This window comes from Canis aureus, chromosome 12 (genome assembly GCF_053574225.1).
Source record: "Canis aureus isolate CA01 chromosome 12, VMU_Caureus_v.1.0, whole genome shotgun sequence".
Taxonomy (NCBI): domain Eukaryota; kingdom Metazoa; phylum Chordata; class Mammalia; order Carnivora; family Canidae; genus Canis; species Canis aureus.
In genome coordinates, this window is record NC_135622.1 from 25,862,139 (window position 1) to 25,890,003 (window position 27,865).

At 42.7% G+C, this 27,865-nt stretch overlaps 1 protein-coding gene and 1 long non-coding RNA gene across 9 annotated transcripts in view; one reads left to right on the plus strand and one right to left on the minus strand.

Annotated features, from left to right (window-relative positions):
- The window catches only part of REEP1 (receptor accessory protein 1), a 100,635-nt gene that overhangs the window by 30,908 nt on the left and 41,862 nt on the right, over positions 1 to 27,865 (minus strand). For 3 of the 4 annotated variants that reach the window (XR_013349198.1, XM_077843180.1, XM_077843182.1), the window contains exons 1-5: positions 24,277 to 24,395; positions 23,994 to 24,066; positions 11,088 to 11,164; positions 3,725 to 3,845; positions 523 to 636 (exon numbers count right to left, since the gene is read on the minus strand). Coding sequence is in view for 3 of the 4 variants with exons in the window: in XM_077843180.1 (XP_077699306.1) it covers positions 523 to 636; positions 3,725 to 3,845; positions 11,088 to 11,164; positions 23,994 to 24,066; positions 24,277 to 24,380 (489 nt within the window). In the remaining variant the exon portion in view is untranslated. Of the gene's footprint in view, positions 1 to 522; positions 637 to 3,724; positions 3,846 to 11,087; positions 11,165 to 23,993; positions 24,067 to 24,276; positions 24,396 to 27,865 lie in introns of those variants that run through there. The other variant, XM_077843181.1, reaches the window with a different exon arrangement.
- Positions 17,915 to 27,278, plus strand: LOC144280787 (uncharacterized). 5 transcript variants are annotated; one of them, XR_013349200.1, is made up of 6 exons: positions 17,915 to 17,994; positions 18,321 to 18,423; positions 19,108 to 19,243; positions 21,111 to 21,643; positions 23,823 to 23,929; positions 24,023 to 27,276. It is a non-coding gene; the product is annotated as an uncharacterized LOC144280787 (long non-coding RNA). The 5 variants fall into 5 exon arrangements; XR_013349199.1 differs by lacking the exon at positions 21,111 to 21,643 and having other exon boundaries at positions 24,023 to 27,278; XR_013349201.1 differs by lacking the exon at positions 18,321 to 18,423 and having other exon boundaries at positions 17,937 to 17,994.

Here is a 27,865-nt window from a genome sequence, read left to right on the forward strand (position 1 = left end):
ATACACATCCTCCTCCTCCGTGTCTGAACCACTCACCTCCTCTGGTACCCTGGGTTCCTCCCCGGGGTCTGCTGGGCCACATGAGCGTGGGGCCACTCACTCACTCAGGTAGTCTCCCCACCTGATTATTTTGAGTTCAGGTGTCTTTCCCAGTGCACCCTGGGAAATTGCAAAGAAGAGCTTACTCTCTTCCTTTTCTTTCCTCTTTCTCCCAAGTTTAAGCTTCAAGTAATTCAGAGGTTCTTAATTTGGGATATATAATGAGTTTCAGGTGCTCTGGGAACCTCTTAAATATTGCACACATTGTTTGTGCGTATATGCATGTGTGTGCCTGTGCACGATTTTCTGGGGGCAAGAGTCACCAATTTCTCCATCCAATTTTCAAAGGGAACCTCCCCCAAATGAGGAACCCCTGACTGGTCCTGAGACTGTCCTGTGCTAGCTGCATGGGTGACGAAGGAGCAGGGCAGGCTGGAGGGGAGATGCTCAAGTGGCTGTGGTGCTCAGGGTCCCACACAGTACCTTGGAAGCAGCCATCACCGCTGCTGTGGCTGCCACATTCAAGCCCCGCTTCCCGAAGTGCACAAGGGCATCGTAACTTCGGTCTTTTGCTTGGACCAGGCAATCATCGATTTCCTGTTGAAGGTAAAACAGAGACACACTGAGTTGGAAGGCTCAAATAAATCTCTGTTCTTTCTCCCCCCAGAGCACTGGGCTTGGCAGCTTGCCCAATCATGGATTCTCACTGGGACTGAAAAGTCATAGGCACTTTGGGGGGTGTGTTTGAGGGGAAGGTAGCCAGGAGGAGGGAAGAAAACAGAAGAGATAGAAGTGAAAGAGGAATTTTGAAAAAACAGCAACTTACTGATCCAAGAAGGTTTTTTCGAGCAATACCCTAGGATTGTTCCTAAAGTCCTCTAGCCTTCCAGGAAGGCTCCAAGGGTCCTGAATGTGGACCATCCTGCCATTCTACACACAGCCACTCTATAAGACAATGAAGGAACTGAAGGGGGAGAGAATGCCAAGAATGGAACATCTAACCTCAGACCTCAGACTGGCTGTCAGGTCTCGGCAAGTGTTTAGCCTTCTGCAAAATGAGGACTGTGACAGTACCTAACTCATGGAGCACAGTGAGGATTACATGAGATCATTTCAGTAAAGCATCTAACACAGTGGCTAGTTTCAATAAGTGAGAACCACTGCCAACCTCTTATCTCAAAGGGGTCAGGTCCTTGCAGCTCTGAAATTCTTCTATTCTGTAGCTTTTTCATACTATATCCAAATACCTCCCCATGTAGGTATCAAGGGGGAGAAATGAGGACACAGAAAGAGATGAGTGCTATTTTTGTTGATAAGAGAGATCATTTTACAGATAATGAAATAAAAGCAAAATGAGAAGTCATTCAGAATCATCTCCAGGGTCAGGGGAAGGTTGGAAAGAGGGTTGAAGTCTCTCCCCCAGGGACAAAAATAGTGGTTTACTTCAAATTTGCATCAACTCTGGCTTATTTTTTCATTTGTTTGATTTGGTTTGTTTTGTTGTCACCATTTAAGGAACAGCTGTTTTGGGGTGTCTGGGTGGCTCAGTTGGTAAAGCGTCTGCCTTTGGCTCAGGTCATGATCCCAGGGTCCTGGAATCAAGTCCCACATCAGGCTCCCTGATCAGTAGGGAGTCTGCTTCTCCCTCTCCCTCTGTCTGCCGCTCTCCCGTTCATGTTCTCTCTCTCTCTCTTTTAAAGAACAGCTGTTTTGTACATCATAGTAGCTCATTTCAGAGTTTAGTAATACAATGACACTTGGTCTTGGTCTCATTTGAAGTTTGGCATATCAGTGCATTTCCTTTTTGAGGAATGAAGTGGGACAGTCGACCCCCGTGCATTCCTTGTTTAAGGCTTCCACAACAAGTCACCACACTAAGTTTTCATTGTGACCCCTGACTGACTCTGGTGGGATTCTTGGCAGCTCTTAAGAGCCAGTCTCCTTGACTTCAATGGAAATGACACTGATGGCTTCAGGGTAAACCCAGCATCTGGAGAAAGGTAAGCAAAGAGTAGGGATGTGACAACCAGGGCAAGAGAGAGATCCCATTCCTCAAAATCCACCCTTCTGAGACAGCCAGTGCTGTATCCTAGTTCCTAAAAGAGTTCTTGGAAATGTCTGTAGTAATCTGCTCATCCAATTAATACCTTCCCCTAAAGCCTCCCCCTAGAAGTCCTAAGTACTCAACTTTCAGAAACAATAGAAATTTATATAAAAAGCACCTCCAGTGCTCCTATTTTGTTAAGTGTCATATCCCAATCAGTTTAGAAGATCATGTAATCTAATTAATGGATTATATAATTTTGGACTCAATCCCACTTTTAGCAATTTATTTTTTTATTTTTTATTTATTTATGATAGTCACACACACAGAGAGAGAGAGAGAGGCAGAGACACAGGCAGAGGGAGAAGCAGGCTCCATGCACCGGGAGCCCGACGTGGGATTCGATCCCGGGTCTCCAGGATCGCGCCCTGGGCCAAAGGCAGGCGCCAAACCGCTGTGCCACCCAGGGATCCCCACTTTTGGCAATTTAAGACAATAAGTCAAAAAAGAAGAAATGAGTTTCTATGTACTGTGGTGTTCATGATCATTATGAAGATCAAGTACAAATGGGTTATGTGCACACATGCTGAAGATCTTAGAATTTAAATATTGTGTTTATGTTAAGTATTTGTTTTTTGGGTATTTAGGGTTCTTTTTGGTATACTTAGAATTTTATTTCAAAGAAAGGTTTAAATAGACTGGTATGCATATAAAAAAGAAGTTATCAAAACAAATCAGTAAGACAGAGGTAATGCATTTATTATTGTACGAAATCTTAAAAAAAACAATAGAACAATCTACTGAAAGTAAATCCAGCAAATTAAGTTCAGCGGAGATGTTAAACAAAAAATCATTTTATACAGTTCTATTATCTTATAAGCAGCTTACAATTAAAATTACTTTCAAGAGATGTAATCCTTACTTGAATACTTAGTTATTGCTGACCCTTTCCTGCGATTTTTTCCATCTCTGACATGAGACAAATCTATTATTTTCATTGCAAAGATGTTTGTGAAGTACTTTGAAGCAAAATAAACACAAAAGGTAAATAGTAGGAAACAAATTATTATGACTACTCTCATTAGTACTTATCAACTGATAAGTACCAAAATAGCAGAGATTCCACTGGTAGGCATGTATTTATCACTGAACAATAAAACAAACACTGCACAAGAGATGTCGTATCTTCCAGTGTCTATCTGTAGCTATCTGGGTAACAAGTTCAAGTCATTTAATCACTTTATGCTTCCACTTTCCTATGTTAAGTTTTAAAAGTATTTTTTAATAGTCTATGAAAAAAATCCATTATCTATAAAAGGACAGGGGCTGAGCAGGACAAAAGGAAGAAAATTCAGTTTGGCGAGTTGAATTATGAGTGAATCTTTTGTTGCCTTTGTTTAAATTTATGGAAATGTTTTTCAATAAGTAATGATACATAATATCTTCTTCAGGATTTCACCACTATTCCCAAACATGTCCGAAAAATAGATTAAAAAAAAAAGATTAGAAGGAACAAATTGTTGGAGGCAGATAAGAGACGATCTAAGGTCTCCTACAATAAAACACTCTGTCTTTTTTACTTACTGCTTTTTAGATTTTTTACTTGCTAGGAGGAGTCAAAGGCTGAGCAGCATAAATTACCTTTTCTTTTGAAGACAGTGTGGGATGTACAAACTTCCTGTATAGGAGGCTGGAGCCTTTTGTGTAGGGAGACAGCAGCCAGGCTACAAATGCTATTTTTAGTTCATAATAGAATGGAAACCTGGAGAGAGATGAGAAAATACACATTCTGTTAGGGTCTCAGCAACACTGCCCGGGGCCTGTGAAGGATGAGACCCAGCAACACAGACACCTCCCCTGCCTGCACATGGCTGCAGGCCCCAGGATCCCTCCTCTTTCCACCCATGGTGTATGTGTACACTTGTAAACACAGAGCAAAACCCCAGGGCCTCCTTTTTTTTTCTTCTTCTTCTTTTCAGATTTTATTTTTTTAAGTAATCTTTACACCCAACATAGGGCTTGAACTCACATTCCCAAGATCAAGAATCATATGCTTTACAGACTGAGCCAGCTAGGGGCACCCCCTACAAGGCTTCTTTTGAAAGCTGGGATGCCTGGGTGGTTCAGTGGTTGAGCTTCTGCCTTCTGTTCAGGGTGTGATCCTGGAGTCCCAGGATCAAGTCCCACATCGGGCTCCCTGCATAGAGCCTGCTTCTCCCTCTGCCTGTGTCTCTGTCTCTCTCTCTCTCTCTCTCTCTCTCTCATGAGTAAATAAATAAAATCTTTAAAAAAATTAAAAAAAGAAAGTTGGTTCTTATTTTCTTTTTTTTTTGTCAAAGCAAGCCAGGAATCCAGGTTCTCTTCAGCAATCACCCTACTGCCATGCCTAGCAGCCTCTGGGTCTTCCTACAGGTTTCTATTTTTTTAGGTTGGAGCCAGGGCTCCAGCCACAGCTGGTGGGTTCAGAAAGCCATATCCCTCTGTGCCCTACATTCAGTCACTTATTTTTCACTGGCAGCCGCGAAGGCATGAACCACTAGAGGATTTGTAACAGGGAGAAGCTGACAAAAGAATCTCCAGATTGAGAATAAAAAGCCTCCCCTGCTTGGCTGCCTTTTTGGCCCCAGAAGAGTCAAGGACAGGAGCCAAACTCTAGCCAGCAAAGAGGATGCTACTCACCCTAATCAATTCTATGGCAGGAGAACAGAGGATGATCTTTTTGTTGTCAAAAGAAGAGTTCAGGGTACAGGTAACATATAATTCTGGAGTTGGGGGCAGCCCGGGTGGCTCAGCGGTTTAGCGCTGCCTTCGGCCCAGGGCCTGATCCTGGAGACCAGGGATCCAGTCCCACGTCGGGCTCCCTGCATGGAGCCTACTTCTCCCTCTGCCTGTGTCTTTGCCTGTGTCTCTGCCTCTCTCTCTCTCTGTCTCTCATGAATGAATAAATAAAATTTAAAAAAAATCTGGAGTCGGAAATCCTGCACACTGTCCATTTAGTCATCACATAAACATTTACCAGCACCAAGATGTGTCAGTGGTGAACAAAGCAAACCTGATCCTTGCTCTCTTGGAGCTTTCACTCTAGTGGGAAACAGATAAGGACTATCTTGCATCCTTGGAACTGATGGCTCAGTCACGAAAACAGAGATTGATCAAATAATCACAAATGATTCAGAACAGTAACCTGAGACAAATGCCATAATGGGCCTCTGTCATGGTGCCTTTGTATGAATAAGAAAAAGCCAGCCCCTTCAACTGGATGCAGTCCTGCAGGTCCACAACTAGTGAACAGGGCTTCATTTGAATTTTAGCCCTACTTACCATCCTGGCCAGATATCTTGTGCTAGATACAACCTGTGCAACAATATTTGGCTGTCCTGATGTGTACTATGTTTTTTTTATTTTCTGTATTCTGATGCTTTGATGTCTTGGGACCTTCCTGACTCTGGAGAGCCTGCCCCTCCTGGGGTCAGCCCATTCTTAAAGGTAGGAAAACAACTCCTCCACAAGCAAGCCTCTCATAAACAAACCAAACAATCCACAGCCCTAACCCCAATCACCTCCTTTAGGAGCTCTTGCAGTCTGGGCCATTCTCCAGCTGCTCTTATCACCCCAGGGCCAGGTACCAGCCACCAAGGGACAGCCCCTACACCCCAGAGCCCAAGGAAAGTATTCAGACTAGCTAATCCTAAACATGTTTACCCTACCTTGCCTGTTCGTTCCATGGAAACCACAATATAGGTTCTTGCCCACGCTTTCTACCTCTGCCTCTTGACTGACCTCACCACATGCAGTGTCTCCTGTTTCTAGGGACTGCGACTTTTTTTTTTTTTCAAATTCTAAATGTTTTATTTTGTATTTCTTTTTTTTAGAGCTACATTTTATTTATTTATTTATTTATTTATTTATTTATGTATTTATTTATTTATTGGAGTTCAATTTGTCAACGTATAGCATAACACCCAGTGCTTATCCCGCTATTTTGTATTTCAATAATAGGGCAGCATTTAAAGAAAAAAAGTGATTCCTGCTCAATTTACTGCCAATGAATAATAAGTAAGCAATTAAAATATTTACTTTAGCAATATTTATTCTATGTGGGATCTGCAATTTTAATGAACTTCTTCCTTCATGACAGTCATTTCTGAGTCTATGAATATTACCATACTTGATGAAAACAAATCCTGAGTACCCTTAAAACAGGATGCCCTGAGGGAAAAGGACACCTGTGCTAGTCTGAAGAATCAAACAAGTAGATCCTTCCCACGCACCCTGCCTCCCCGCCATAAAGCAGCTGAAAATAAAGAGCAATTTCCGGCAAGTCAGTTCAGAGCCTTCAACTCTCACACAGACTCCCGAAATCAGCAGCTCCACCCACTCTGCTTTCCTCATCGAGGTCCTGGATCCGCTGCCTTCTGCCTCTGGCAGGCTCTTCCCGAATATTCCCTCAGCAACTCCAGGATACTGTCACTTCAAGATTGTTTAATGTTTCACAGCCATCAGAGAGAAGAGGCCAAAGGAAGAGAGGTGTGATTCTTCCACATTTGAACCCTCCAGTGGTTAATAATGGAAGAAATTTTGTCTTGAAAACAACTATTTGCCAGCCCCAAGGGGAAAGCAAATGAATGTAGCAAGCTCAGGCATCAACACAGGATACACACAGAATCCCAAGGGGTCTGTCACACAGCAGCACTTTTGTTGCTTATGTAAAAGATGTGTTTAAAAAAAAAATAGGTAGTACATGCATATGGTTTTAAAAATTCAAATGTCCAAAAGAGTATATAACAGTCTCCCATCCCAGACCTTTAGTCTCTTTTCCAAAAGCAAAAACATTTTCAGTAGCAGACTTCCAATGCCTACAATATAAAATCATGTGGGTATACATGACTCCTTTAGCAATCTCCCATACACACATGGTAATATTCTATAATTCCTTTCCCACACCACACTTCTCCACCACACACATACACACACATATATACTCTCGCACACACAATTAACAGTATACTTTGGGGATTATCTCAAACTGCCCCTGGAATCATCACCCCAAGACCAGGCCCTTGTCAGGTATCATAAGGGTCACTGGGCTCATTTGGCCACACAATTACCACCAACCAACTCATCTTCCATCTGACCTCCCATCATCACAGCCTTCACCCAAGAAGCAGAGAAGGAACCTGCTCATTCCTTGATGATAAGCTCTAGCATGTATTTGCCTCCCCAGGTGCAAGTAAACAGCACTGGGGTACATGGGGGAGGTGCAGGCTCCCACTCTTCTGATGTTATACCTTCACATTCCTGAGGGGTAAATGTTTCCTAAGAGGACCGGACAAGTGATTAAATTGTCAAAATACGTGCAATTAATGTGTACAGAAAATTTCTGGAAGAAAACACAAGTAACTTTTAACAGTCATATCTCTGGGGAGAGAGAATGAAGGCCCAAGAGAGGAGAGATTTACTTTTTAGTGTATTGCTTCAATTTCATTGTGCCATGTGATACATTATTTTGTATATGTTAAAAAATTAAATGAAATTGCCTACAGAAATTGTGAAACAGGACACCATCCTATGTCTCCTGCGACCACAGACAATTGCTGTTTACATCAAGATAGAAAGTTAAGGGGCATTTGGGTGGCTCAGTTCGTTAAGCATCTGCCTTCAGGTTGGGTCATGATTCCAGAGTCCTGGGGTTGAGCTCTGAGTTGGGCTCCCTCATCAGTGAGGAATCTGCTTCTCCTTCTCCCTCTGCCTGCTGCTCTGCCTACTTGTGTGCTTGCTCTCTCTCTCTCTCTCTCTCTCTCTCTGTCAAATAAATAAATAAAATCTTAAAATTAAAAAAAAGGTAATTATGAAGAGAGAACTGCCCTAGGAGAGTGGTGGAAAGAGGGCAGTGGGGATGATCGAGGAGTTAGGAAGAGAATATAAAGGTGAGGGGCAATCTCCAATCCTGGAAGTGAACCAGAATTAAGGATGCTTCCCAGGAAGCCAGGAGGTGCTTCCAGGAACAACAGAAGCTTCAATCTCTCTGTCTCTCTCCCCTCTTTCTCAATATAAAGAGAGTGCAGAGCTGCTGAGCTGGTGTCCATGTCCCTGCAAGGGAAAAGGGGCTCTGTCTGATCAGCCTGTTCTGTGCCATTCCCAGAGGAAGTGAGAAGACTTTGCCCTGTAATACCTGCAGGTTTGCAAAAAAAAAAAAAAAAAAAAAAAAAAAGAGAGAGAGAGAGAAAGCAGGCTGAGGGCATGACCAGACTGTGGGCTAAAGCAGGCAGGGAAGGTTCCTAACCTCTTCCCTGCAGAAGATGGACAAGACTCTCACTTCCCATACATAAACCGCCTGGACAGCTCCCGCTAAAACCGGCCAGCAAAGGCCTCCATGTGGATTAGGAGAAGGAGGATTCTATCCGCCCCTGTGCACAAGCACCAGAATATCAGGTATCAGAGGCCCTCCTGTGGTGGGCAGAATTTTGATCCCATGACCTTCTCATTCTCATCCTGATGTTATTCCCACAAATATGTTTCCTTAACATGGCAAAAGGGATTATGAGAACATTATTGAGATGGTCAATCAGCTAACTTTAAAACAGGGAAATTATATTGGATTATTGGGGTAGACCTAAACTACTAACAGGATCCCTTAAAAGCAGAAGCAGAGATCTTTCTCTGGCTGGTAGCAGACAGCAGAGATTTGAAGCATGAGAAGGATCTGACATGCTATTGTTGGCTTGAAGATGAAGTAGGAAGTTCATGTCAAGGAAATGGGGACCTCAGTCCTACAGCCACAAGGAACTGAATTCTGCCAACAATCTAAAGGAACCTGAGGTGGAGTCTCCCCCCAGAGTCTCCAGATAAGAGCCCAGCCTGGCCACGCCCTGATTTTGGCCTTATGGGTCCCCAAGCAGAGGACTCACTTGATTCTACCTGGATTTCTGACCTGCAGAAACTGAAATAATAAATTTCTGTTGTTTTAAAGCACCTAAATTTGTGACAATTTGTTACAGCAGCAATGGAAAGCTAATTCATGTCCCAAAAATAAAAATCAAATAAACTCCAGAAATAGTTGATAAGCATTTATTAAGTATGAAACTCTGAAGTTCCAGGACTGGGTAAAAACATACTCCAGCTACGAGGGAGGGGCGCATCCATCATTAGACCTGATTTCCACTTAGCCAAAAGCAGTGAGATAGAAATGCCGATATCCCTGGGAAAGAGCTCATAAGACTAACTCTATTCCCCCATGACATTCTCTAGAAGGGATAGGAGAAACAGGAGGGATAGGAGGAGGCCCCAGCACCACACACAGGACATTGTTCAGGAGGAACCTGCAGGACGTGTGGTGCTGGCCATGACATTTAACTGATTGCACAGTCCTACTGGACCTGGCCTGTTTCCCTCATCTCTGTGGGGGCACGAGAGCCTCCCCAATGCAGCTCTGCACAATACAGGGCCTGACCCCTAGTGCCAGCCCCTGAAGCATGGGTTAAATGAGGGATGGCTCCACAGAGTTCCATCTCCATTCCTAGAGACATCTGGAGACTTAGCCCCATTCTGAGTCTATTGTTTATTTGGGCACAGGGAAGTGCAGAATGGCACAAATACATTAAATTAGGTAACCCACATTTCTTCCCTACAGCTTGAGGCTACAATGGCTGAGACATCTATTTTTCCCAGTGGAGATAAAAGCTAGGCCCCTTCAGGGGGAAAATCTACATACTAAGGTCATTAAAACCACTGATACAAAACAGGATTCACAGAAGTGGTGTTCAGGTCTGGTCCTTGGCCTATGACACCCTGGAGGGTAAGTTCATACTGATCCTCTTTGGAGAAGGACTTTCTCCAAAATACATATATTTTTGTTATTGTCTCTGATGATAACTGACCATGGTAAAACATTCATACAACACAGAAAATGCAATATATTAATACATAGACCTAGTTTATGATTTTTACTTGCTCCATTGCTATAATAGCTGCACTGTTGGTAAGGCAAAAAATTTTCCATCGAAAGGGGATTTATTAAATAAATTATGGTCCATCTATACCATGAAATTCCATGTGGCCACTGAAAAAATAGGTAGATCTATTTATTCTTACCTGAAAGTATTTAAAACATAAATTTAATAAACAAAATTCAAACTGTTATGTATACTATAATACCACTGTTAAAAAAAAGAAAGAAAAAAGGGGGCACTTGGGTGGCTCAGTTGGTTAAGTGTCACCTTTGGCTCAGGTCATGATCCCAGGATCCTGGGACTGAGCCCTGTAATAGGCTCCCTGCTCAGCAGGGAGTCTGCTTCTCCCTCTGCTCCCCCACTCTGCTCATGTTCGCTTGCTCTCTCCCTCTGATAAATAAAATCTTTTTAAAAAATGTGTGTATAGGGGGTCCCTGGGTGGCTCAGTGGTTTGGTGCCTGCCTTCAGCCCGGGGCATGATCCTGGAGTCCTGGGATCCGGTCCCACATCAGGCTCCCTACATGGAGCTTGCTTCTCCCTCTGCCTGTGTCTCTGCCTCTCTCTCTCTCTTCTCTCTCTCTCCCATGAATAAATAAAATAAAAAAATAAAAACAAAAATGTGTGTATATATACACACATAAATATTTTTAAAGTACATACAATTGTGAATAGTAGTTATGATTAGAGTGAATGGTGTTTGAGAGAAACTTAACCTTATTAGTTAAAGGAAAACTTGTGTGTACTGTTTCCTTCCTTTTTGTTTTTTGATATATTAATGATTCCTTACCAACTACATTAATCGAGGAACTGCATTTATTTTGTCCATCATTATATCATTATACTATAAGAACAATATTTGCTCTTATAAGGTCATTGAACAAATATTTACTTGAAGAGCAATTTTATAGATTAACTTATTAAAACTATGCCAGTTAACATCTATGAACTTGCTTTTCTGTTCTGAAGGTTTGGAACTGCTTCTAGACCTTTCCCACCTCTCCACTGACACTAGGAAACATCTTCCCTTGAAAAGTCCCAATTCCTGGAGTACTTACCAACAAAGGAAGATGTCGGTGAATGTCTCTGCTGTGGTGAAAAGGGCAAATATAATCCAGTACATCATCCATTTGACCTGTTGAAAGAGAAAGCAACAAAGCTAATAGGAAAGGTCAAGGATAAATGGCTGACTGCCCAACATCAAGAACAAGAGATTCAGACAGTGGATGCTGAGGCATGTGCAGGCAGCATATCCTTCATTTGTAACCCTTCCTCCCTATCCTTCCACTACTCGTGTCCATTTCCACTCCAGACCTTGGGGCTAGAGGCAAATATGCTGTTTCCACAAATGATCCAGATACAATGTCAAAGTAGATCCTGGGTGATCTTCTAACCCTCACATGAACTAGGAGGACCTGTAGACCAGGAGTGACTCAGGATTCAGGTAGGTCATTTTACCAAGACTAATACCAGGTTAGTAAACAGTTCAGGTCTTAACAGAGATATATCTTGGAATGAACTTTAACCAGATCAGACTTTCAAGAATGAAATGGTAGTCACTTAAGAATGCTTTCCTATAGAAAAGTCTCACAGTCCCTCACAGAAATTGGATCCGGCTGGCTCAGTCAGTAGAGCATATGACTCTTGATCATGAGATTGTGAATCTAAGCCCCACACTGGGTTAGAGATTACTTAAAAATAAAATCTTGGGGGACACCTGGGTGGCTCAGTGGTTGAGTGCCTCCCTTCGACTCAGGGCGTGATCCTGGAGTCCCAGGATCAAGTCCCACATAGGGCTCCCTGTGTGGAGCCTGCTTCTCCCTCTGCCTCTCTCTCTCTCTGTGTCTCTCATGAATAAATAAAATATTTAAAAATAAATAAATAAATAAATAAATAAATAAAATGTGTCTCATGAATAAATAAATAAAATATAAATAAATAAATAAATAAATAAATAAATAAATAAATAAATATCAAATCTTGGGGTGCCTGAGTGGCTCAGTTGGTGTAGTGTCCAACTCTTGGTTTTTGCTCAGGTCATGATCTCCAGCCCCAGGGTCATGAGATTAAGCTCAGGGTTGGGCCCCATGCTCAGGGAGGAGCCTGCTTAGGATTCTCTCCCTCTCTCCTTCTCCTTCTGTCCCTCACCATCTATCCCTCACCTCTCTCTCTCAAATAAATAAATCTTTAAAATAAATAAATAAAATCTTTTAAAAATATATGTAAACGTCAATTGCTTTCCTATGTTTCTAGACAATTGGAACTTGAAATTAAAAATAAACAATACCATTTACATTAGCAGTAAAAAAAATTATTCTGGGATATATCTAACAAAACATGTAAAAGGTCTATGTAAGGAAAACTATAAACTCTGATGAAAGAAATCAAAAAAGATCTAAACAAATAATCCATGTTCATGGATAGGAAGATTCAATATTGTCAACATATCAGTAATTTATTCCCAAATGAATCTATAGATTTGATAAAATCAAAATCAAAATGCAAGCAAATTCGTTTGTGGATGCCAACAAACTGATTCTAAAGTTTATATCAAAAGGTGAAAGAGCAAAAGGTGAAAGAGCCAACACAATACTGAAGAAGAATAAAGTTGTAGGCCTGACACTGACTTCAAGACTTACTACAAAGCTACAATAATTAAGACAGAGTTCATGCTAAGGGAATAAATAGATATATCCTTAGAATGGACAAACAGAAGGGGTGCCTGTGTGGCTCAGTCATTTTAAGTGTATGACTCTTGATTTTGGTTCAGGCCATGATATCAGGGTCCAGGGATCAAGCAAGCCTTGCATCAGGCTCTGCACTCAGTGGGGAATCTGCTCGAGATTCTCTCTCTCCATCTTCCTCTGCCCCTCCTCCTGCTCTATTAAATAAATACATCTTTTAAAAAAGGAAGAATAGACAAATAGAATACATAGCCCAGAAATAGACCCCATAAGTACAGTTAACTGATCTCTGACAAAGAAGCAAAGGCAATTCAATGGAGAAAGGATAGTTTTTCAACAAACAGTGCTAGAATAACTGGAGATCACATGAAATAAATAAGTACATAGATAAGTAAGTAAATCAATAAATGAATAAGAAAATGAGTGAATGAATGAATGAATCTAGGCACTGCTCTTTTATCCTTTACAGAAATTAACTCAAAATGATCACAGGCCTTAAAAGAAGATGCAAAACTATAAAACCTCTAGAAGATTAACATGGCCTTGGACTTGGCAGTGAGTTTTTTAACACAACAGCAATAGCATGACCCATGGAAGAAAAAAATTGGTAAGTTGGACTTCATTAAAATTAAAAACTTTTGCTCTATAAGACACTGTTAAGAGAATGAAAAGATAAGTTACAGAATGAGAGAAAATATTTCAATACTTATATATATCTAATAAATAACTCATATTCAAAATATAGAGAGAACTCTTAAACTCAGTAATAAAAAATAAACAACCCAATTAAAAACTTGGCAAAAGATCCAAACAGATCCCTCACCAAAAATATACAGATATTTAACAATTTATCAACAAAGCTTTTTTTTACAAAAGCTAATTTTTCTTTTGTTATCACTTAAGACATTCTAGGAAGACAACGGCATGTTCGATATTTTTCTTGAAAAAGTAAAACCATGTTAAAGAATCTACAGGAAAAAGTAGACATATTGAGTGAAGAGACTAGAGATTTCAAGAGAAAGAAGGAAACTCTTTTGAACCAAATGATATCCTAAAACTAAAAAACACAGTATTTGAAATTTAAAAAAAAAATTTTTTTAAATTTTTATTTATTTATGATAGTCACACAGAGAGAGAGAGAGGCAGAGACATAGGCAGAAGGAGAAGCAGGCTCCATGCACTGGGAGCCCGATGTGGGATTCAATCCCGGGTCTCCAGGATTGCGCCCTGGGCCAAAGGCAGGCGCTAAACCGCTGCGCCACCCAGGGATCCCTAAAAATTTTAAATATTAAAAAATTTTAAATATTAAAAAATTTTAAATTATTGAATGGATTTGAGCAGACTGGATACAATAAGAAAAATAAAATCTGTGAACTTGAAGACAAGACAATAAAGTCAATAAGATGGAAGTCCATATTGGAAAAAAATGGAGACTCAATACCTGTGGAATAGCATTAAGCAATCTAACATATACAGAATAGGAATTTCAGAGAAGAAGAAAAAGAATGGGACAGAAAAATTATTTGAATAATGCCTGATATTTTCCAGAATTGATCAAAATTAGCAAATCCACAGAACCAGGGGGCTCAGAAAACCTCAAACAAGATCAATACAATACAAATACAAGACAATCATACCCAGGGCAGCCTGGGTGGCTCAGCGGTTTAGCACTGCCTTCGGCCCAGAGCATGATCCTGGTAGACCCAGGATCGAGTCCCACGTCGGGTTCCCTGCGTGGAGTCTGCTTCTCCCTCTGCCTGTGTCTCTGCCTCTCTCTGTATCCTCTCTGTATATTCTCATTAATAAATAAATAAAATCTTAAAAAAGAAAAAAGAAAACCATACCCAGGCACATCACAGTAAATAAAACTGCTGGAAAAAAAAAAAAAGAAAGAAAATCTTAAGAGCAAGGGGGAATAGACATATTACATTCAAGGGAATGACAAGAGATGACTTTCTATCAGAAATGATGAATACCAGAAGAAAATGGATAACATATTTAAAATGTTGAAAGAAAAAAAATGTCAACCTAGAATTCTATTCCCAGCAAAAATATCTTTCAAAAAATAAAGGCAGTTCTGGTGAATGCCCATTGTCTTTGTAACTCTGAAACATGTGGCTCAACAGATTACTTAGAGGTCTTCTTTATTCAGAAAAACAAGACTGTCCCCTGCAAACCACCTTGTCTTCATTCATCAAAAGTAATTGCTGTCTGAGAGACCACATGCTACACAGGCTCCTCAGCAGGGGGCAAAGAAGGTCTTTCCAACTGTACGTTTCATGGCATTCTGGGGCCCAGAATCCAGGAATTCCCAACACTGGTATCCAGAAACACAGCCAGGAGCCTAAATTCCCCAGTATACTGTTTTTTTCCTTTTAGTATTTAAACCATGCTCTAATATCTTCAATTAAAAACCAAGGAAAATGATGGAGAGCTCAGGTGGCTCAGTTGGTTGAGTGTTGGACTCTTGATTTCACCTCAGGTCATGATCTCATGGGTCAGGAGATCGAGCTCCATGATGGTTGGGCTCTGTGCTCAGTGGGGATTCTGCTTGAAGATTCTCTCCGTTTGCCCCTCCCCCCATTCATGTGCTCAAGTGTGTGCTCTCTCTCTCTCTAATAAATAAATCTTTTAAAAGTTTTAAAACAAACAAAAAAACAAAGACAATGACAACAACAATTTAAAAAAATCCCTTTCCTTAACACAATCCTTAGCTATAAACTTTTCTAGTGAATCATCTATACATGCAATGTCTACTTCCTCATCCTCCATGTGCTCAGTGCACTGCATTCATTACATTAACTTTGCTCACATTGGGGATTCCACTTTGTAACATACTTCAAGGGAGAGTAATGGACCCTTTTTATTTTTTCCTTGATTTGCTTGACTTTCAGATGGATGTGAAACTATCCACTTCCTGAAAAGCTCCCCCAACACAACTGTCCTGTTTGCTTCTTGACTTTCTGTCTACTTCTCAGGTTTATCAATTCCTCCACATGGGTTTGTTCTAGACATTCTCTTCTAACTCTATATAAGACATTCTCCCTGGGAAAACTCTGCATTCCTCACCTAACACAGCCAATAATCACCAAGTTCTGTTGCTTCCACCCTCTTATTCCTGTTGAACCTATCTTCTTCTCTCCATCCCTTCTGCAATATGCTTACTTCAGATCACCAACATCTCCCATCTAGAATAGAACTACAGTCTTTTGCCTGGTTTCTAAACCTCTGACCCCTTACTAATCTTTCCTCCATATTCAATTCAGAATGATCTTCTTAAATCCAAATTTGATGATATTCCTTCCTAATTTAAAGTCCTCAACGGTTCCTTACTGTTGTTAAGATGAAGCCCAAATTCCTTAAATTGACTTGCAAGTCCTTGCATGAATGATACTCTAATTATCTCCATAAAATCCCTCCTTGACACTAATACTTTCTTGAATTTTTCATTCCAGTTATAATGAACGCTTTTTAGTTTTCTAAACAGTACATCTTCTTTTGCCTCCAGAATTCAGGCCTCAGATCTCAGCCTAAATGTCATTTCCTTCTTGCACAAAGTTTGGGTAAGTATCATCTCTTTTCTTCCTCCCACAATGTCATACGTGCTCCCTGTCATAATACTTATCCATCTACTTTGACAGTACTTGTTTATTTCTATGCTTTTCTTTTTTTTTTATTTTTTTTATTATTTTTTTATTTATTTATGATAGTCACAGAGAGAGAGAGAGAGAGGCAGAGACTCAGGCAGAGGGAGAAGCAGGCTCCATGCACTGGGAGCCCGATGTGGGATTCGATCCCGGGTCTCCAGGATCGCGCCCTGGGCCAAAGGCAGGCGCCAAACCGCTGCGCCACCCAGGGATCCCTCTATGCTTTTCTTACTAGATTGTAAGCTCCCTGAGAGTGGAGACAAGTTATTCTTGCACATCACCATATCTCTAATACCTAAAACAAGTATTGGCACACAGTAGGTACTCAAAGGATATGTTTTGAATGACTCAATTAGAATGTTGACATTGTGAATGGGAAAGAAAGGATGGTTTTTAAATGTTGAGAAAAAATATACTTTGGGAAATACTGGTTTAGGTGGCTTTGTGAGAAGAAAAGACAAAATTAGGCAGCTTGCAAGGCAATAGATGTTTCCCACAAGTGTCTGCTGAGTAGATGACTGGGTATACACAGGAGGAAAGGGGCTAACTGAAGTTGAAGCATACTGTGATATGGAGCCACTCATACCAGAGAGTAAAGAAAGAGGTGATTTATGGAGAAGAGGTTGAGTGCCATAAGGCTGAGGGGAATCTGAGGGTTCAGGACATCCATGAAGAATGTCTAACAGGTCACTGAAAAGATAAGGCCAAATCGCAGAAAGGAGGTTGAAACTATGGACAAAGATAAGGGAGCCATGGTAGAGGAGGCTTGAAGTGTTAACCTAAAGAAGTTTCTATCTTGCACTCCTTTACTTTACTGTAATGCACAAAGATCAGAGAATGATTTGAGCCTAACAGGGCAAATGGAATATGTGACTCAGAAATGAAAATCATAAATAAATTACCAGGAAATGGTGTTCCCCATCATGCTGCAGAGAAACCAAATAATGCCTATTTTTTCCAAAGTTTGAAATAGATAGAACTTGCCACGTTTCAGGGATTCTATGTAATACTTCCTATAAGATGAGAGGGAGCCCGAGTAGGCCAGCATCCAGAACAAAGGAAGCTATGGCTGATTTGAGGAATAATGTCAAGGAGCTACTCCAGAGTGGATAGTTGAAAGCATGATTGGGAAGTCCCTCTCAACTGGTCAGGGGCAGAATTCAGGAGTGAGGAGATAGAGAGAAGGTGAAATCCTAAACCACGGCAAAAGGGTCAGAAGCAGAGCCTGGAGACTTTTCATGAACCACAGAGACAGGATGAAATCCCATAGTTCATCATACTCTGCCTGGAGGGCTCCTGGCAGCCTGCAAAAAGCCTCCCCTGTGGTATGGGAAGGTAGCAGGTTTAAGTCACTTCTGTAGCCTCACCTCCTATTTGGACCTTCTCTTATGCCAGCTCCACACACTCTCTTTCATATCTGAGCCCTGCTTCAGCCTCAGAGTATTACCTATGCCTTTGACTGGGAAAGAAAAAAATATGAGCCTGGTTTATAGATGACTCTGTGCCATCTGCTGCTATGAGCTCACAGTAGAGAGCTGTACAGTCAGGGGTAGCCCAGAGAAAGTAGCAAAAGTGACAGTTCCCTGCAGGCAGAACTTTGAACAGTACATTTAGGCTGGAAGAAATGTCTTGAGGTAATGTCTTTCCACTGTCATCAGGTATATTAACTATACTTTCTTATTTTCTGTATTCTTGATGCTCTGGCATCTGTGGCTTCACTGGCTGGGGAGAGACTGCCCCTCCTAGGACTAACCAAGTCTTAGAGATATCAAAGGACTTGCCCTGGAGCACACCTTTCAAATGCAAACTGACCACTCCAGAGCCCATACTCCAAACTACCTCTTTTCTAGAGCTCTCACAGGTTAAGCCAGTATTCCCCAGCCCTAATTACCCTAGAGCCTACTGAAATTATTCAAACGAGCCAATCCTAAATCTGCTCACACTCAGTACTTTCCTACAGACACCGCAATAAAGAGTGTTGCTCCTTCTGACTCCTGACAGACCCTGGTGTTCCCCCATGGGGCCCCCCATGGCATGCTGTGCCTCCTTCTTCTGGGAAAACTGTAAGAACTTCTTCCTTCTTAACAGTCATTTCTGTGTCTGCATGCCTTACCATCCCTGATTAAAACAAATCTTAGATACATTTTAAAACACCAGGTAAGGATTGGCTTGTAAGGATTACTTGGAAAGGACAAGACTAAGTGAGAGACTAGTGTTGAAGTGGTTCGGGAATGATGTAAATAGGCCCATAGAATTTAGATAATTGTGGCTCCTGCTCCTGCTCACCAAAAGGTCCCCATGGCAGAGGAAGCTTTTGGTAATCAAGTGGATGAGATGACCAGCCAGACATGTGGATGTCAGCTAGACACTTTCCTCAGAATGACAGTGTATGTTCAATGCACTCATGTACCAATGACCTTGTGGAAGTGACAGAGGGAGCAGATGGGCTTGGCAATGTGGGCTCCCCAAGGCTGACCTGGCCACAGCCACCACTCAGACCAAGCTGCCAGCAGCAGCACAGCAGCTCTGTGATGGTACCATATCTCATGGCCCCAGTCAAATTTCTGGGAGCAGGCTCCTCGTACCAGGCCCCTTCCCTCACAGAAAGGGCAGCAGAGTCTTTTCTGGAGTATGCATTTCTACTGCCATGTTTCTAGCAACTATAGAGTAAGCTGGGGACTCAGAGCCCTTTTCATTTTAATGCATGCTGTATAACACTCATTCTAACTAAGGACCCTCTTTTATAGCAAAAGAAATCCAAGACAATAAGCTGGCACTTTGGGGAGTCTCTGATCTTACCATGCCCCCCACACACACACTGCCTAAGCAGCCAGCTTTAAAGAGTGCTGCAACAGCTTTAAGAGAGTTCAGAAAGAGAATCAGGTAAGACTCAGCATTCCGTCCAGTTGATGTGCTGCCCTGGAGGCTGCAGATTCTTCCATGAACCAGTAACCAACAAATGCTTCTACAGCTTAGCCAGATTCTAAAGGTTCAGGGACCAAGGAAATGAGAGTGGTGTTTCTTATGATTCAGCCATTTGCCAGCTTCTTGTAACTCAAATTGTAGTTCATAGACTGGTATCATCAGAATCATCAGGGAGCTTTTTAGAAATGCAGGATCTAAGGACCTGCCCCAGACCTAACAGATCAGCATCTGCATTTTAATAAAATTCTCTGTTCATTCAATATGCACATTGAAGTTTGAGAATCACCGTTCTAACTCATTCACAATATTTATGCTTTTCACTCTCAAACCTCTGAATTCTGCTTTTTAATATTATGGTACCTGAGGGTTGGGTGCTTTCACCAGGCATACAAAATGATTCCAAAGAAGTGGAAGCAGAAACTACACTCTCACCTGGCTATTTCAGAACCATGATGCCTCTAGGAAATAGACAGTAGAGGGATTCACAAGCTTTGATGGAGTGGCTGATCCTGATTACCAGGAGGAACCAGTGTTCACTGCTACATAATGTGACAGGTAGGAGGATGGATAGATGTTAAGGATCCTCCTCCGGAGGAATCTGAGTGTGAATCACTTATCTGAGCAAGTGCCGTCTTGTTTGGAGGTAAGAATCAATGGATCATCATTACAACCTTATAGAGGCAAGATTACTTGCCTGAGTGTCTCCAAGAATGAAGGTTTAGGCCACATCCCTGAATAAGGAACCCCACTCACTAAAGCTCTACCTGAAGACAAAGAGAACAGCAATTAAATAGTAGAAGAGGGAAGTAATAGGAAAAATTGTGAAAGAGTTTCGAACGGGTGTTCTATAGAATGCTAGATGTTCTCCAGAGCATCCTTCTGAATTACCTTGATTCTATATGTATCTTGTTTTTCAATATCTTTGACCTCTTTTACAACTTTGTAAGTTATAGAAAACTGACTGCAATGCAAATGATTTTGTCTATAGAGGTGCAAATAAATTTTGTCCAATGGAGGTACAATTGATTTGCCCATAATCCTCCAAAATCAGTTGAGTACCTATTAACACATTCATTTAATCATTCCTGATTCCTTATATATGTCTGTTCTCTGGAGTCTCCTTTGAGCTGTGTTTTTTTTTTTTAACATCTTCCTGGTTCCCTTATTAATTAATGAGTTAAGTAAAAGTTTAAACATGGATCAACTTATTTTTGTACAAAAGTCATGATTTTATGGTTTAAAAAAATTAACTTATAACAAAAGACATGAACACCAGCTATGAATTCATGACTATTTGCATGACTAAGAACTATGGCTCCTATCCATATTTTCTCATTTTTGTGTTATGTATAAATTTAAATATTTTAACTAGTTTTATTTTTAATATATTCTCTTTCTCCCTCTAATATAGTATATGGGATATATCAGTGATGGTTCACTTGACAATTTAATTTTTAGAGTGCTGAATATTGAGGTCAGAGCCAGAGGAGGAGAGAATTTTTCCAGAGATACTGGATTGGTGCTGGACTCAGCTAAAAAATACTGAGTTTGCCAAGTACATAAATTATATAGAATTCTTGTTGGAAAGTTTTTTTAAAGCCAAAATATGGGCAAAGGAGTGAATGTGGTTGTTGAGCAGCCAAAGAAGTGACACTGATGGAGATACATCTATATCAATACCTATATTTATTTGTTTTTACAACCAACATCCAATGTCTTCTAATTTGGGGAAAGTCTCCCAACATGAGGATCATGGTAGGAGGTAAGGCCTGTTACATAGGCTTAGAAAAGTTAAATGCTCATACTTAGAATTTTGAATCTTCAGGGAATGTTCCAAAGGCACAGAGAGCTGGCAGCCAGTGTCCCTGGTGGTGACATCAGCAGCAGCTTCCTAACCAGAGCCTTCCTGTGACGTGAGCTTGGCTGTCACCAAGAGGCTGTCATTTAAGTGAAATGTGACTATGGAAGAATGGTCAGAGATGCTACCTGCTGGCTCTGAAGATGAAGGAAGGGCATGAGCCAAGGAACGCAGGCGGCCTCTAGGAACTGGAAAAAACAAAGACATGGTTCTCCCCTAGAGTCTCCAAAAGGAATGTAGCTCTGCTTGATTTTAACCCAGTGAGACCCATTAGACTTCTGACCTCTAGAACTGGAAGATAGCATCTTTGTGTTGTTTTAGGGCACGAAGTTCATGGTAATTTGTTACAGTGGCAATAAAAAATGACTACAGTAGGCCACTGTAACATTCCAGAGAAAACATGATGAGAACTGCATTTAAGAGGGTGGCAGCACAGGAGGAGAGGCCTGGTTTGAAGGACCATTAGGGGGATAGAGACGAAGGATACAGTCACCAACCAGGTGTGTAGATAGGGTCGGGTGGTGAGGAGGCAGAACTTGAAAGCAATTCCAGGTTTCTCTCTTGGACAAATGGGTTTATTGGTCAAAACAGAGGAAAGAGGGGAGTCTAATGGTGAGTGTGAATGCATGTGAAAGTGTGTGAGAGAGCATGTGTAAGTGATTGAGAGAGTGTGTGTGAGAGAGACCATGTGAGAGTGTGAGGGTATGAGAGTGAGAGAACAAGTGTGAGAGTGAGTGTGAGCATGTGGAAGTGTGAGAGGTATGTATGGGTGTGGGAGAACATATGTGAGTGAGAGCATGTGAAGTGTATGAGAGCACAAGACTGTGAGTGTGACAGTGAGAGTGAGAGAGCATGTTTGTATGAGAGTATACAAGAGTGAGTGAGAGAGCATGTGAGTGTAAGAAGTGTGTGTGGGTATGAGTGGGAGAACATGTGAGAGTATGTGTGTGTGAGTGAGTGTGTGGAAGTGTGAGAGATGTGTGGGTGTGTAAGTAGAACATGTATGAAGAATGCATGAGTGAGTGAGAGCATGTGAGAGTGTACGTGAGAGCACAAGAGAGCATGTGTGAGAGAGAGTGTGAGAGTGCATGTGAGTGTATGGGTGTGTGAGAGTGAGTTAACATGTGTGAGAGTGTGAGAAAGTGTTGGAGAGCATGTAAGTGTGTATGAGTGTGAGGGTGTGTGTGAGGGCATGTATGAGAGCACCTCTGAGAGCATGTATGAGAGAGTGCGTGCACATGAGCAAGTGCGGGAAAAGCAGGCAGATCTCTTCTAATACACTCAGCTCCTTTCTTTCAGTTCCATTTTTACGAAGAAACCTTCTAATCTTAACTCCCAAGCTTTCCCTACTGGGAAAAACCTCATGCTCACTAGCCAACACAAACAGCTGCACTGTTTGTCAGTTATATTTTTTACTCTAAATTAATGAATTGCCATTTTAGTCATAACCAGGCTCCTGTGAGTTTGGTCAGAGCAAAACAACTTACAGGGTCTGATCTCTCCCAGATGAGCTAGCAAAATTAAGTTTCTGCCCCTGCAAAACGGAGCATCAGACCCTGAACCACAGTGACACTAATTATGCCTCCTTACCTAGCACAGCTTCCCTGCACCCGTGGCTGGAAGGGGTCCGGAGACAGATCTTGGGAGAGCTATTTATAGTTAACACTCTGAGATTCTCTCAAATATACCAGCGACCCAGTCACCAGGGAACACACCCCTGTCTGGATCCTCTGCTTAGTAGCAGATACAAGCCCAGGCAAGCAGTTCAGGGAAACTGAGGAAACAGGGCCAGGCGGTGGTGGAAGGGAGGAGGGTTGGTTCTGCTTGCAGTTCACCTGGAAGTGGCTGATTTTCATCATGAAGACATCCTGGAAAATCTGAGTAGGAAAGTGACTTTCAAATCCACTTTATTTCTTTATCTGTGCCAAACTTCCAACGTGACATCTGAGTAAAAGATGTAGAGCAAAAACCCTTTGTTCCTCAGAACACTACAGGCCAGGATTGTTCATATCACCCATCAGATTAGAAAACCAAGGCTCTTGGAAGTTAAGCTTCTTGTCCAGCAGTGCATCAATCAAATGTCAGAGCCAGGATCTGACTTCAGACTCTTGATGCCCAAATTCACATTCTTTGTAACTTGATCTGGGTTTCTGTCCTATGTGGGATGGGGTGCCCTTTCCTCATCACCTACCCCATGTAGGTCTTTGTCAATCAGGGGTGGTCTCAGGATTCTCCTGCCTAGAGGTGCCCAGCACATCTAGGGCTGTGATGGTGCCACCCAGCAATAATACAATCCTCCAACGAGTAAGTACTCCGGATTCCCTTCCCACATGCTCAGCCCTCTGCTAGGTGCTGGGGAATCAGATGTAAGATGATGAACAACCCTGTTCTCAAAAAGCTTAGAAAGCAACAGGGTTTAAATTGTGGGGTACTCAAATCACACAACTTGAATGAGGATCATAGCCAGAGTCACAGAGGCAGGAGGACCTGAGCTCCTGCTTCTTAATGTGGACTATCTCCCAGTAATGCTGGTCTATAGTGTTTTCCAGACAAGGAAACTGAGGCTCAGAGAGGTAAAGTCACTTGACCAAGGCAGTGATATGTGGCAGCCTGGGTCACCTCTGATCCCTGATTCCATTTCCCCTTGCCATACCGCCATTCCATTCTCTGTTTCTACAGGGGTCTAGACTTGGGGAGGACTCCTGGACCACACCTGGCAAGCCTCATGAGAAGAAGAGTAAAGGAGGGGTTCCTTTGCCCTGTTACCAGTGCCTACACCAAAGAGGGTATCCTCCTTCTCCCACGACTTTACACCCAACTCCTCCACAACCATCAAAAAGTGCTACTTACATATTCTTTAATGTCCTTTGATTTCACAGCCTTGTAGGAATAATATGCAGGGTAAAGGGTGCCAAATATAAGCCTGGAGGAAAAAGAGAGAGAAAAGAGAAATGTGATTTTCATTCATCCTATTTGATGGAAAATGTCTGTCTTCAATGCCAAAAGCAGTTCTCCAAGCTACAGAAAATGCTGCTGTGCGGCTTGATCTAGTTTTATGAATGCCCTGAAGGCTTCTTCTGGTGGCTGGGATGTGCTTAGGAGCCTCCATCTCCTGTTACAGCTGCACACCCACCTTCCTTCAGTCTGTGATTTGGCAACATAAAAGAGCGCTTCGGGATCACAGAAGCCAAAACTGGGAGTAAAATGTGGGGGTGGGAAGTCAAGCTGAGCAGCCATGACCCCAGAAATTAAAGGTCAAACTCTCCTCTCCTGCTGCTAATCCCCAGTGATGCTCTACAAAGCCGCCTGAGGCTTCCTTCTCCAAAAAAACCTTATCACTTAAAGTTCCGAATTTCACTCCCTATCACACTCGATTCCAGCATCCTGCAGCCAGAATCAGCTCTTCAAATTGTAAATGCAATCTTCCCGAGACATATATCCCCACTCTGCCTTAACCCGCTTCTCAGTGCTCTTAAGAAGAAGAAAGAAATAATGACAGCAGCATGACTAGCTGGGTATCAGCTCTCACTGATCCAAACCCAGGGCTGCATGAGGTCATTAAATAATTTGACTCTCAGCCCCAGTCCCCGAGTTCTCCCAGCCTTCGTTCTCTCCACCTTGCACCCATCCCCTCTCAAAACCTTTGCCTCTGCTGTTCTCGCTTTCTGAAATCATTCTTTGCCCTTCTTTGCTGGTAAATGCCTGTTTAGCCACCAGATCCCAGCTCCATCATGACTTCTTCATGGAAGACTTCCCTAACCTCCCCAACTAGGTCAAATCTCCTACTACACAATGTACATATGATCAAATGCTCTTTTAACTATAATTTGTGATGCTTTGATTGACAACATCTCCCAACTGAACCATGAGGGTCTTCAGAGCACAGAACGCATCTGTTTTGATCAACAATGTGTTCTCTGCACCTACCAGATAGAAGGCTCTCAATGGATATTTTTAAGTGAATGAACTGACAGAATGTTAGAGCTGGAAGGGTTTAATCCTTTCATCTGACAGATGAGGTCACCTCCAAAGGTCAATTCAGGTGTAAGCTGACTGGGAATGGAGCCGCCTTGGTCCCAGGCCCCTCAGGAGCCAACATCTCCTGTAACAGCCCCACACACAGAGCTTCTAGGGTCCCTGAAGGAGACACCAGACTCAGGAAGCCCAAAACCATGGCTTCTTCATCAGGTTATTTAGAGGTTGCACAGAGAACTTCAGTCCAGATTCAATGTACCAAGCAGGGGTCAGTTTTACCATAAGCACTGTGGCCAGGTAACACCTTGACCTTCCATATTCACCAGGTTTTCAGGAAGAAATAGAAAGTGAATGGAACTGAGTCAGTTTCTGATGCTGAAAGAGAAAGGGTGTTGTAACCTTGACTCACACGGGTCTTACACTAAGCACTAAGAGCTCTAAAGGTATCACCTCAGTCCTCAGACTGCCCTGGTAAAAGGAACCACTTTTAATGGGGCAGTTAGTCACTTGCTTGTCTAAGGTTGAGGGGCCATAAGGAGTAAAGCAGGGGCTAGGACCCAGCCAGGTTGGCCTCCCCCAGGCCTGGCTTCTCACCACCACTGTCTACTTCTCTGGAGAGCAAGGCCATCCTCTGGGAAGGCTGGAATTGCACATGGGGAGCAAGAGAAGCCAGCAAAGGGGCCTAAGAGTAGCCTGAATGGAAGGGAAAACAGTAGGCCTGGGGGAGGGAGGAAAGGAATTTAAAGTAAGAGAAAGAAGGCAACTGTGTCAAAGGTGCTGGACAGGCTGAGGAGGATGCCTCCTGGAGGAGCCTGCTGGGTTCAGCCATGAGCCAGCTTGGTGAGGGCGGTCCCTGCCCCACCCCCAAGCATTCTCAGATATCAGGGAGTCCTACTTTCTCTCGGGAAGGGGGGGGGGGCCATTCCTGACTTCTCACACCCCATGCCCAAGATTAGGTTTTTCTCACCATCCCATACCATCATGACTCCAGACATTCCTCTTTTTTAACCCATACCCACACCACCTGTCTCTCCTATAAGACTATACGTTTCCCAAAGCCAAGGATGGCATCTTTCTCATTCATAACCACTCCCCACTGGGCCTGGCACATGCTCAATAAATACAGAGTCACTGTGTGAAGTTTCAGAGAGTGGCGAAGCAAAAGCCAGAGCCATCCAGGGGACACTCATGACCTTGGGACTGAGGTCTCAGCATTCAGGGGGGACGCCAGACGGCACCAGGCTGATTCAGCAAAGCCTCGGGCACAGTGCCACGGGTTCCGGAGAAATAAACACACCGCTCCTTTGGCACAAATTCCCCGGGTTATTAGCCACGTCTGCCAGGATGCTTTCCAGCCCCTGCCCTGAGGCAGCGTGTAAGCCACAGAAAAAAGAGAGGTGGAAAACGCATCAGAACTCCATGACTGGTTGATTGATTTGCTCCTCTGTGAACTCCAGCAAGTAGAGCAGCAATACCAATACCATCTGAGTGGTCACAGAACTGGATAAGCCTCAAGAGCACCCAGACAAGAGAAGGCATACTCCATCTGCTGGACTCCAGTGTAAAGTGGCTGTCAGTGTCCCCCTGCATGCCACCCTGCCCCATATTTGACAGCACAGGGACAGCAAGACGATTTGCTTTTCAGTCTCCCAAGGCTCACTAATGGCTCCAGGCAAGGGAGCAAACTTAGCACTTCGTTGCTCAGGGAAAGGAGAATGGGATTAAAATGGCAAGTCCTTCCCACTCTGTTCTGTAGAAAAGAAATAACAAATGAAGCACATCCAAGCTGAAGGATTTGGGTACTCATGTTGATTCAGACCAAGTCCCTTCTCCGGCGGCTCCACCCGCCTTCCTTTCCAGCCTGATGGCCCACCCCTGACTGAGCCTCCGGATCTCACAGCCAGCAGCTGTCCCCTATAAGCCATGCTCACTTGCTCACAATCTGTGACTTCCTGCCCACATTTTAGTGCGTGATCTTTCCACAACGCCACAGCTCTTTTTCCTGATAAAGTTCCACTAATCCTTTAAGACCATCTCAAAAAAGCCACTTCTGTGAATCTTTGATCACTTGTCCCTCAGAATTTTCTTGGCACTCTATTTACAGCCTTTATGAAGTAGTTTTAATAATAAATCATTAACAATAATGATAGTAGTATCACTGAGTGCTCACTAATGCCAGGCACTGCTGCACAGGCTGCACGCGTTCTCTCACTTAATCCTCTCCACATCCATTTGGGATAAGAATTCTCACTACTCCATTTTACAGACTAGGACACCGAGGCCAAAGGAGACAGAATGGCCAGGAGCAGAGTGGGATGTGAACCTGGGCCACTTGACGACAGAGCCTGCCTTCTCTCTCCTCCCAGGGTGGCCTGTGTCGGCTGAGTCGTCTCCCTGCCCAGACCATGCAGTTCTGGTCGGATTAGTAGGGTCCCGTGCTCGCTTCGGCAGCACATATACTAAAATTGGATGAGTGGGGTCCCCAGTGCCTGGCACAGCCTGTGCTCAGGTGGGTGACTGAGAAATGTCTGTTGGAGTGTATGAAGATCAAAGAATTGCAATCTCTCTCCAAGGAGCTTAACCCACTTGATAGATTCACATAACTTTCCCCACAAGGTCAGGAGGAAAACAGTAAAATACTTAGGAGGATCTAAAGTGCTTAATTGCTCAAGGCTGGCCTCAGCAGAGGGAAGGTGGAAGGAGTGAGTGCCTCCCTCTGAAGAGGACACCAGGCTCTGGCTAACACT